This window comes from Limulus polyphemus, unplaced genomic scaffold (genome assembly GCF_000517525.1).
Source record: "Limulus polyphemus unplaced genomic scaffold, Limulus_polyphemus-2.1.2 Scaffold4483, whole genome shotgun sequence".
Taxonomy (NCBI): Eukaryota; Metazoa; Arthropoda; class Merostomata; order Xiphosura; family Limulidae; genus Limulus; species Limulus polyphemus.
Genome location: NW_013670093.1, coordinates 64,417 through 76,780, shown reverse-complemented (window position 1 = coordinate 76,780; position 12,364 = coordinate 64,417). Strand labels below are relative to the sequence as shown.

The 12,364-nt window shown below is 29.9% G+C and overlaps 1 protein-coding gene across 1 annotated transcript in view; it reads right to left on the bottom strand.

Moving 5' to 3' along the window:
* The window catches only part of LOC106471230 (integrator complex subunit 8-like), a 47,705-nt gene that overhangs the window by 4,521 nt on the left and 30,820 nt on the right, over nt 1-12,364 (bottom strand). The window contains exons 7-14 of the mRNA XM_022399855.1: nt 10,537-10,647; nt 9,264-9,468; nt 7,868-7,977; nt 6,867-6,951; nt 4,893-4,989; nt 4,078-4,111; nt 2,398-2,457; nt 724-785 (exon numbers count right to left, since the gene is read on the bottom strand). Of these exons, the coding sequence (XP_022255563.1) occupies nt 724-785; nt 2,398-2,457; nt 4,078-4,111; nt 4,893-4,989; nt 6,867-6,951; nt 7,868-7,977; nt 9,264-9,468; nt 10,537-10,647 (764 nt within the window). The remainder of the gene's footprint in view (nt 1-723; nt 786-2,397; nt 2,458-4,077; nt 4,112-4,892; nt 4,990-6,866; nt 6,952-7,867; nt 7,978-9,263; nt 9,469-10,536; nt 10,648-12,364) is intronic.

Genomic DNA, 12,364 nt, shown 5'->3' with positions numbered 1-12,364 from the left:
CTAGAACGAAAAGACATAATTTATAGTTATTTCTGAATTTTTTTATGCCAGTTACGAGATCAATCAAATCGACCAAACCTGTACAGAGATTCGTTAATGAAAATAACAGATTAAGTATAAAGTTTTTCATAAGAAACATTTGATAATTATCTGGACTTTATAAAGATTTTGCATGTAAAATTTGAAAATTTTCTGATGCATAAAAGTATTTTTAATTCTAAAATGAAAATTACTTTTCATGTTGGATAGGCAACATGTGAAATAAAAAAGGCATGAGAAAAATATTGCTTAAAAAACCTTAAGACTTAACAAAAAAATCAGATACTTTGCGAATGAAAGCCTTGTAATGTTTACCGATAATATGCCAAATTTTGTGAACATATGCTTATTAATTTAAAAGTTATAGCATGAAAACTATAACAAATACAAAATGGTTAGAAGGTCATTTTCAGGGACTGAGCTTGTTCTAACATTACAAAAAACTATAATCTCATTACTGGACAGTCATTTTCTGCTCAATACCAGATAGAGCTGATAAAATCGGACATTTGGAATGAAAGAAAGATATACGAAATTAATAAAGTTCAAATATGTAGTCTAAATTATTATATACACTATAAAGTTATAAACAACTTTAAAACATTGTAACTATTCATTTTATATTTTGTCAAACGTAAGTTTTCATGTAATATGAACAATATAACAATTAACAGAAAACCTGACCGCTCGATCACTGTTGGCCACAGCTCTCCATATTCAAGGGATACTTCTGAGCTACAGTCATCCTACATATAGAAAAATATTTCTCAAATAACAATAAAAAAGTGGGATGTTTTAATAAAATGGATAAAATATGACTGAAAAAACAATTAACAATGTTAAACTGTGAAGCATACTGAAAAAACGATTAATAATGATATAATGTGAAGACTGTTGGAGAAAAACATTGAACAAAGTCTAACTGTTAATAATATTGGAGAAAACTGTTTAATAATCTCTAGCTGTGATGCATATTGGATAAAAACATTAAAAAAAACAGCAATCTTGGTGAAGCATGTTGGAGAAAAATGTTTGATAAAACACGGTCTAGTTGTGAAACATACTAACAAAAAATCTCAACCATACACTAGCTGACAGGAAACTTTTTAATCTAATAATATCTGTCTGAGAAAAATAATACAGAAAGACAACTTACATAATCTCTGATGTGAACAGAGAACAATTGGGGTGAAGATTATCATGCTGGTGTTTTACAAAATATATTTTGTATGATGTGAATAAATTAAACAACTTCTAAAATATTAATAGTATCATTAACTTTGTGTATATATATAAGAAAACATATTTTGAAGGTCTTTTCAGAAAATACTTTTGAATTTTGGGTTAAATATTTGCATATAATTCTTGATCAGAGAGTGAAAAACATAAGTTTTCTTCAAAATGCAAGTGTAACCTTCCAGAAAGTAGACGGGTACACCACTGAAAATTTTAGTAAATGAAAACTTACCTAAAATAGACACCAGGTAAACCACTAACAATTCTAAGTAAGTGTAAACTTACCTACAGTAGATGCCAGGTACACCACTAAAAAATCTAAGTGTAAACTTACCTGAAGTGGTTGTCAGGTACACCACTAAAAAAATCTAAGTGTAAACTTACCTACAGTAGATGCCAGGTACACCACTAAAAAAATCTAGCAAGTGTAAACTTACCTTAAGTGGTTGTCAGGTACACCATTGATCATTGTAGTAAATATAAACTTACCTACAGTAGATGCCAGGTACACCACTGATCATTGTAGTAAATATAAACATACCTACAGTAGATGACAGGAACACCACTGATCATTGTAGTAAATATAAACTTAATTACAGTAGATGCCAGGTACACCACTGATCATTGTAGTAAATATAAACTTACCTACAGTTAGATGCCAGGTACACCACTGATCATTGTAGTAAATATAAACTTACCTACAGTAGATGCCAGGTACACCACTGATCATTGTAGTAAATATAAACTTACCTACAGTAGATGCCAGGTACACCATTGATCATTGTAGTAAATATAAACTTACCTACAGTAGATGCCAGGCACACCAATAAAAAAATTAATAAGTGTGAACTTATCTACAATAGATGTCAGGTACACTGATAAAGACTAGTAGTTGCAAACTAATAACAATAGGCAACAAGGTAATTGCCTATAGCAAGTGTCAGGAACCTAATAATAATAATATTAACGTTAAAATTAATTATATCAAGTGCCAAGGTACACCACTCAATTGAAATCTTATAGTTTGTAAAACACTGTGAATTATCGAATACAGAAACATCCATTCAACTTTTTATGGCTTTGGCATATCTGTAAACAAGCTTCTTTTGATTCCACACATACCTTAAGAATGTTGTAGACTTTTGTAAGAAAGGATAAAATTATTGTCAGGACCAGGGAATTCTATAAAAAAAAACAAAAAAAAAACAACTACATGAAATAAATGTAAAATATCTTAAATTTACTCTAAATGTTCATCTTTCATTGTTACCAACTGAAGCTAAAATTAAACTATATCAACTATGAGCAGTGAATGCACCAACTTAATGCAATAAAACCAAAATAAAATCTAATTCATTGAGAAATCTGTTAAATTAAATGTATAAAATGTAAGTATATTAAAGAAACAAAAGAACAAAGATACATACTAATAAAACTACAAAACAGTTTTGTATTAAAACTATTACATTTTCACTCTCACAGTGTACTTTTAGAATACATCTGTGACATAAATGGCTACATTTAAACTCTCCTATTACACTCTGAAGATATCCGTGTTTTACGTTTCATTTTATTTTTCACTATATTCAACAGAAGATTTGATCTATATGTGATACAGTTTCCTTACTCTGTTGTAATCTATGAAAGATATATTTAGTACAAAGAAGATATAAAACAGCAACAGATATGCAAAATTAAAACTATAAAAATGAAATCAAAGAACCAAATGTTTGTTTTATTGTTAAGCATAAAGATACACAATGGTTTATTTATGCTGTGCTCACCACGAGTATCAAAACTTGGTGTTTGGCATTATAAGCCTTCAGACTTACCGCAAGCCAATGGGGGTGACACAAAACAAGAGAGAGACATATTAAAATTTATAACCATATACAAAAATAAAATGAAAAATAGGTAAGAAAATAAATTAACTGAACAATAGATAAACAAAGTAAAACTTCAAAACATAAGTAAGAATTAAATGAAAATAGGTAAAAAAAAACAACTAATTATCTGAACAATTGATAAACAGAACTTCAAATATACGTAAGAATTAAATGAACAACAGATAAACAAAGTAAAACTTTACATGAACAATAGATAAACAGAACTTCAAAACATAAGTATGAATTAAATGAACAACAGATAAACAAAACACATAAATAATAATTAAATGAACAATAGATAAACAAAATAAACCTTCAAAGAATAAATAAGAATTAAACTAACAACAGACATATAAATTAAAACTACAAATATTGAAGTAAAGAATTAACCACCAACATCAGATATATCCAAAAATAAAAGATACAAGAACCTAATGAATTGCATACACAATACCTGACAAACTTAACATATCTAATAAAAACACTCAAACAAATTAACAAAACATTGTTTCTGTACAGAATAAAGAATCTCATAATTCTAATTTTTTCTTAAATATCCTTTATTTGTTTAACATTACTGACAACAGTGCTTTAATTTAAAGCAACCAATCATGTATGTTTTTGTTTCTTTGGATTGTTTGGATAGATGTTCCTCAATTTGATAATGCTGATGTTTTTATATATATATATATATATATGTATACTGTAATTTTTGTTACTTTGTTACATACTGACTAACACAATCATAAAGTGAATGACATTAGATATTTTAGAACAAACTTTGACACAAAAGTATTGAAAAATGACGTATTTGGTAAATACAAAAACCTACCAGTTCGATCCTTCTATTTCATTCAGACAGACAATAAACACTTACATAACATTTATAGATGGTTTGATAAATTCCTTTCCCTACCTTGATTTTCTGAACCAGTGCCATAAATGATGACCTAATTAGATAGGGGAGGAGAAACTATGAAACTGAGTACAAAACATGCAGAAGAATATTCAATTCAAAAGCTTTTATATTAAATAATACATCAAAATATGTCTTATTATAAATTTAAAAACAAAAACAGTTCCAAGTTTCTGTATTATCTTTATTACTGAAAATAAAACAGAAGATGCTACATATCCAATATATTATTAAATTGAAGTAACATTAACATGGTTCCATGCTCTTGTCATGATGTAAAACAAATACATAAGAAAAGATGGACCAAAGAATATATACAAATATTTTTATTTCAAAAAAAGCTTCCCAAGACTAACATAAAAAAAAAACTACAATATTCATATTCATGTCAGTTTGAGTGTGAAACTAACCAACACACTTTTGAAAACAAAACATTTTCCAGATTTCCATATTACTAGTATTACTTCAATAATTGTTTGAAACCATGCATTTATTCTTTATGCAAATATTATAAATAGGATACAAGTAGGCTTAAAATCTGTCAAAAAAGCAGAAAACTTAATAGAAGAAATGAGCAAACTGAATCTTTTTGTGGATAAATGCTAGCCACAACACAAAAAATAGTAGCAGTATGAAAGTTGGACATTGTCCTTTATTGATTTCAGTGAAAGTTCATATGATTACCCAAGAAAAGACCTAACTGTTTGTTTTTAGATTTAACATTACTTAGATCATCACCCAAACATAAGGATTTAGCTGTTTGTTATTAGATTCAACTGTACTTATAATTAAAGCAAATACGATATTAAGATCACCTAGAAAGAATCCCATCTCTCTGTACATCTTTAGCTGCTCCAGAACTAAGTCGCTTCTGTTGATATACCACTCCTCCTCGTCCAAACATTGGAAGAACTATTAAGAGAGACACAAGCCATAAATATAGTATCCAAGGACACATATAACTTAAACAGCAATGTTTCCCAACTTTTACATTATGGAACACCCCTTATGCAAATAATAATAGATATAGAATTGTCTTATGATGTTTCAATGTTGTTTTACACTTGTTTTCTATGCTTTAAAATAGTCGAAAGTTTGGGGTTTAAGAAAAAGAGAAAGAAAAAAAGATTAGGGTGAGAGCTTCTAGGATAACACAAGTGAGAAACACTATCTCCATGACACTAGCTTCATATAGCTGAAAACACTAGTCTAACACAGCTTGAGAACATTGTCTCGGTGACTGTAAAATGTAAATCCGTAATAGTGAAAGTGCTCTAGGCTAATACAGGTAAAGAACACTATCTCTGTGGTTGGGAAAGTAACTTTGTACGGCTAAAAGCACTTTAGGCTAATACAACTTCAGACCATCTTCATGGCTTGGAAAGGTAACTTGCATAAATGAAAGTTGGTTTTAATGATATCTCATGGCCCTAAGCAGGGAAGCACTGTTATAGAGTATAAAATGAGAAAAAAGTGTAGCAGTCTCAATAATATATATCTTACATAGAAAACAAACTAGCAGTCTAGCACACATTTTCTGTAGTGTACAAAAAGGGCAACAAAACTATAGAAACCTATGGTATGGATATCACTCGTTGAGTACAGTGGAAAAAAGGAAACTGTAGGAATCTATAACATCGATATCACCTGTTGAATATAGTGGAGAAAGGAAACTGTAGGAGTCTATAACATCAATATCACCTGTTGATTACAGTGGAGAAAGGAAACTGTAGGAGTCTATAACATCGATATCACCTGTTGAGTATAGTGGAGAAAGAAAACTGTAGGAATCTATAACATCGATATCACCTGTTGATTACAGTGGAGAAAGGAAACTGTAAGAGTCTATAACATCGATATCACCTGTTGAGTATAGTGGAGAAAGGAAACTGTAGGAGTCTATAACATCGATATCACCTGTTGAGTATAGTGGAGAAAGGAAACTGTAGGAGTCTATAACATCGATATCACCTGTTGAGTATAGTGGAGAAAGGAAACTGTAGGAGTCTATAACATCAATATCACCTGTTGAGTACAGTGGAGAAAGGAAATTGAAGGAGTCTATATCATCGATATCACCTGTTGAGTATAGTGAATAAAGGAAACTGTAGGAGTCTATAACATCAACATCACCTGTTGAGTACAGTGAAGAATGGAAACTGGACATACAAATTGCCTTATTAAAGAGCAGAGCAATAAAATGTAACCACTGTACACTGAAAGAACTAAAACAACAGTTTACATCAAATATATATCCTACAGAACATACCAAAAGTCTAAAACATTTCTAAGTTTTTTCTTAGCATTATGAGTTATTTGTATGTTTTTATACTTCTAACTGTTAAGCAAATGAATATTAAGACCATAAGAAAGGAACTGAAATGTAGAACTAGAACATACGTTTTCAAAACAACATAAAAAATAAACATATATAAATGTTGCAGTGCATAACAAAGATGTGTTATACAGAGAATACAGAAGTAATTAAATTGTTACTGTTTATGCAAGAGGTATTCTAACAGCATAATACATGTACTAAAATGTAAAGACTAGAGCAACTAAATACAAACAATATATATATAGCAAAATTAAACAGTTTATACATAATGTACTACAGAAACTACACTTTTGTTATACCTTGATGTACAGAAGACATTCTAACACTGATACTTGAAGTTTTTTTCCACATCATTAAATATTTACTTTAGGATCTAAAGAAAGAAACAAATATGAAGTATGAAAAATTACTTATTCACAATAGATAAAGTTGGTTTTTTTTTTAGCTTTACCTCCATTCCAGAACCCTGTAGCAGAAAAACGGCCAGCCTTGTTAGTGCATAAATCTCTACATATAGATCCCAGGAGCGAGGCAAACTATGGAAAAAATCAAGATTTGTAGTAACTTTTATTCCTTGAATACACATAAAAAGCAAAAGAAGATTGATACCTAATTCCTTTAACTGCACCTTATACATTTCAAAAGAAACTTCATGCTTATTTTACTTGCAGAATTCATTGGACTAACAAATACTTTCCATTGTTCTTACTTGTAAAGTTCACTGGACTAACAAATGCTCTACATTATTCTTACTTGAAAAGTTCACTGGACTAACAAATGCTCCACACTGTTCTTACTTGTAAAGTTCACTGGACTAACATATCCTCCACATTGTTCTTACTTGTAAAGTTCACTGGACTAACAAATGCTTTATATTGTTCTTACTTGTAAAGTTCACTGGACTAACAAATGCTTCACATTGCTCTTACTTGTAAAGTCCACTGGACAAAAAAAAAGGTTTTACATTGTTCTTACTTTTAAAGTTCACTGGACTAACAAATGCTTCAAATTGCTCTTACATGTAAAGTCCACTGGACAAAAAAAAGGTTTTACATTGTTCTTATTTTTAAAGTTCACTAGACTAACAAATGCTTCAAACTGCTCTTACTTGCAAAGTTCAATGGACTAACAAAGCTTCATATTGTTCTTACTTGCAAGTTCACTGGACTAACAAAGCTTCATATTGTTCTTACTTGCAAGTTCACTGGACTAACAAAGCTTCATATTGTTCTCACTTGCAAAGTTAACTGGACTAACAAAGCTTCATATTGTTCTTACTTGCAAAGTTAACTGGACTAACAAAGCTTCTTATTGTTCTTACTTGCAAAGTTAACTGGACTAAAAAAGCTTCTTATTGTTCTTACTTGCAAAGTTGAACAGTCTAACAAATACTTCACATGGTTCTTATTTCCAAAGTTTATTGGACTAACATAAGCTTCTTGTTGCTCTTACTTGCAAAGTTCCATCCCTTCTGGTCTCAATCTGGCAAAGCAGTTCCCACTCTTGAAGATTCAACAAAGTAACAGCACAAAGCTCAACCAAATCTCGTCTTGGAGGAGTGTCTATTAAAACAAAACATTCAGCACAAATGTCAAATAGATGATGTCTTGGAGGAGTGTCTTTTAAACTTATTACATTTAACACAACACTCAATTAAATGCTTACTGTAATAAAGCATTAAAACAAAAACATTTAGCACAAAGCTCTAATAAAATTTATGTTTGAGAAGTATATATATTAAAATAAATATATTTAAGAAAAAACAAATATAAAATAAGCTAAGCCTTTACCATAACTCAGTGCATACAAAGTGCCTTTTATTATGTTGGAATTTTGTCCACAATATATATATATATATTTATTTAATGAGATCTATAATATTGAAATCATTTATTTTGATGAATGAGTAAACAAAAACTTTGTGCTCAAAGTAAAATATACGTACAAAATACTTCTAGCAGAAATCATCACAGAAAATAATAATAGATAAAAATTAATTATTTCATGATTAACATATTTTCTTAAAAGGCTTTATCAAATTAAGCAAAACTGGCAGCATTGTTTCCATAGGAACATGGAATTCAGTTTCTCAGGATAATACACTCATTACACTTCTGAAGACTTTTAAACTGGTCACGTTGGATCAATATACATGTACAATGAATAACTAGTAAACAAGGATTGTACAGATTTCCAAACATTAACTAGTCAGACAGGGTTAAATGTGCTCTACAATTAGGTTTATTACTGGTTGACTTCAGTTAGACACATCCACATTAAACATTGATAATTAAGCAGTCAAAGATGAATCATACAACTAGATTATCCTAATCTGTACAGATAAGTAAGTCCCTTTACCACACTGAGAAACATGCATGGATTGAAGCCTGCTTTTTAGCCTTATAAGTTCTTAAACTTAGTGCTGAACCACCTGGGGAGGGACACATTAAAGTGTCACATATTTCTAGTTTGTTCTTGCAAAAATGCAAGCCTTATCAATTTAAACTGAAACACAACTTAACTACATTTATTCTGTTGAAAATAAATACAACCATAAACCTTTATTCTGATGAAACAAAACACAACTATGAACATTTATTCTGAAGAAATGAAACACAATCATGAATATTTATTCTGATGAAACAAAACACAACTATGTACTTTTATTTTGATTAAATGAAGTACAACTATGTCATTTTTTCCAAAGATATGAAACACAATTTTATCTCTCAACAAATGAAATATGTTCTTCATTAAATGAGCTAATACAAAATTTTAGGCTCTAAAGCCAATGAATCTTTATTTTGAGGAAATAACAAGAAGTTTTATTTTCTACTAACACTAATACCTTTATCTCGATGATAAGCACGGACACAAGCACTTGTTTGCTGAATAATTTCCTGTCTAGAAAAATCACAGTTTCCCTTGGTTTCCAATATCTCTGTTAAGTCTAAGTGTAGTAACTCCCAGTGCACAGCACTTGATAACCATGGCAACATGGTTCTTGTCTCTTCTTCCACAAGTCTAAAAAGCTGACGAGCTTCAGCAAACAGCTATCATGGATAACATGAACAGTAATGAGCTCTTGTAAAATACATATTTCACTATAACACTAATTACAGGATTTCCATTGCAATTTTAAAAACAACTATATTTATAATTTACCTAATCAAAAATACCTTAGGTGTGAAAAAAAAAGGTGCGGCCTAAAAAGGTTTGAGCATGTAACTTAATAGAATGAAATCAAAATTGGCAGCCAAACTGGTAGCTACACTTAAGCATTAATAAGAATTTTACAGCAAGTATTCATTCATTAGTTAGCCAGGCTGCATTTTTTTGTTCAACTTGGGGCATGATGGTGGGTAAAACAAAATAGAATTTAGCAAATTTGTGCTTAAGAGTTGGCAATGAATAATAACTGCCCACCCACAAGATTCTTTTGAAAACTTGAGCTAGAAACTGCTAATCTAGTTTTCTTTGCCTAACCAAGATATACGTATCTGCACGTCCTTTCACCCTGTAGTTTTGCTGCTCTAAGTCAGACGTCTTTAATCAATGTCAAAAAACCAAAGTTAAGTATGTTTTTCAATCAAATAAAGTTTCTGTACTTCTATAGAAAAAATAAAAAAAGGAAGAAATTCAATCCAAATGCGAGATTTTTTTATCTTGTGTATTTGTTAACAGAATGTCTTGAAATTTGGTATGTGAATTAAGGTTCCAGTAGAGCGTATCCACTGAAAATATGTGATAATTTAGATTACCACAGTGTGAGCTAAATTAAATGGAAAACTGCTAAACTATCACTCTTGCTTATAACACACAGTGTGTCCTGCAGGTTGTTTTGGCCACACAACACACTACCACGTCTTGATTTAGTCTTTATTTTGTATGATTACATCATAAAGGAGAAAAATATAGAAGCTATTTTATAATAGTGGTAAAGTTTTAACTAAAAGTCACAACAAAGGTACTCTGTTTATCATGTTTTACTGATAAAAAGTTAGTCAAAATACCATACCTCTTGAAGATGGCTACTAAATTAAAGCTAGATCATGTAAACAATCTGAAGCACTAAATTCTTTACAAATAACACAAATGACTCATATTATTGGAATACATACTTTGATTCCTTTCAGTTCTGTTGCTTTTGATACATAAACATAGAGACGGTCCCTCTGTAGTCCTGCAGGCATTCCTTTCAACATGTTTGTCAAAGATTTAGAAAGCTCCCACTAAAACAAAATCATAGCTATTAACACTAAAAATCACAATTCTAAAAAACCTCTAAAAAGTAGTATCTATTACTTTTGTATTGAATAAGTTAATTTAACATATATATATATATACTTTTTTATAAATTTTTTGTTTCGTTTGAGCCCTCAAAGATGAAAGTTAATCTGTATGGTTTTATGGAAAACAAAATAAAGTAAATATATATATATATTCTTAAGGTTATGGTTACATGCTAAAGAAATATTTTAGTACTAGCTCTCTTTCCACCAATAACGGAGTTCTGTCACAACGTGTCTGTCAGTACACTGTCCAGGTAGTGTGTTGCCATCTCTAATTTTGAATCATCAACCACAGGGAGGCAACCAGTCAGCAGCAATGTACTGCCGTTTTTAAATATATATCATGATGTATCATTTTCTTTTATAATATGTTATCAGTGTTAATAACAAAGCATTGCTCTTTTAATATAAAAAATTAATATCAAGACTGCTAATTCCTGCACGCTCAGACTAGCATCAACAACCTTGTATATAAACTTAGCAAATTAATCCAATTTAACAACTGCATTCTCCAACAACTTGAAACTAATTATAATATTTATCAAAAATTAAGAAGAATATTAATATTTTTAACTATTATCACTGAGAAGCTATTTAGATTTTTAATTAACTATGAGATAGTGAAGTTAGGTATTTTGCTTAACAGTAATCAGATCTAACGTTGTTGTTCCATTTTGCCATTTTTTTTCAGACATAAAGATTTCAGCAATTAATCAATACACATATTAATTTACTGTCTAATGTATCTGCTCAATGTTATGGAATAAGCGTATTAAATTACCATCTGCTCAACATTATAACAGAGCAAACAGACATAAGCCTAATTTTGTATAAAATTGCATAAGCTAAGTGAATCGATTCAAGTTGGCTACTGCACTCTTAAAATAAGTCAAAATTAATTAAAATATTAGCAACAAACCTAGAAGAATATTAACTGGGCCGTAAACAACTAACTAAGTAACTTTCGATTATCTTTACTCTCCAGTGCCACATATTTTTCAGTTACACACGTATTAGTTAATGTATGTGTTGAAGTACTAAATACTCTTGATCTTTTCTGTTTGTAAAAGGAGTCCATTTTGGACATCAGTATATAAAGAATGCCATATATAAGAAAAAATTAACATGTTACATTAGCCCAAATCAAAATGAAGAAAAAACAGTTTAAATTGGTATTACTATTTGAAAGTTACATAAAATGAGTTCTAATTCACGTGTTAATAAAACTGGATTAAATTATCAAGAGAAAATATCATATTCAATATGCTGTCATTTGAAAAAAAAAGTACTCATTGACTTTTTTTTCATTTGTGAAAATACTTGTGTTATATAAACATAAAAAAAAAATTCAGTGTGTTATACTGCACAACAAAATGTTGTCAGTGTTTTCTTAAAAATGTTAAAAATGTTTTAGTAGCTTAGTTCTGATCCTCTCTCTTAAGATATTCAACTCATAAAATGATGATTAACATTCTGCAAAAAGAGAGCTATTTGAAGAAAATTAAGTTTTGAAACATTTGTCTTTTCATGTGTATTTTAAACTAGTCTAGCTAAAATCTGATAGGAAATATGTCAACCCTCTCACTACAGGTAAGTCAAATCGTGCATGTCTCTATCTCTTAACCCTTTTGAGACAGGTCACGGGTGAAAGGCCACA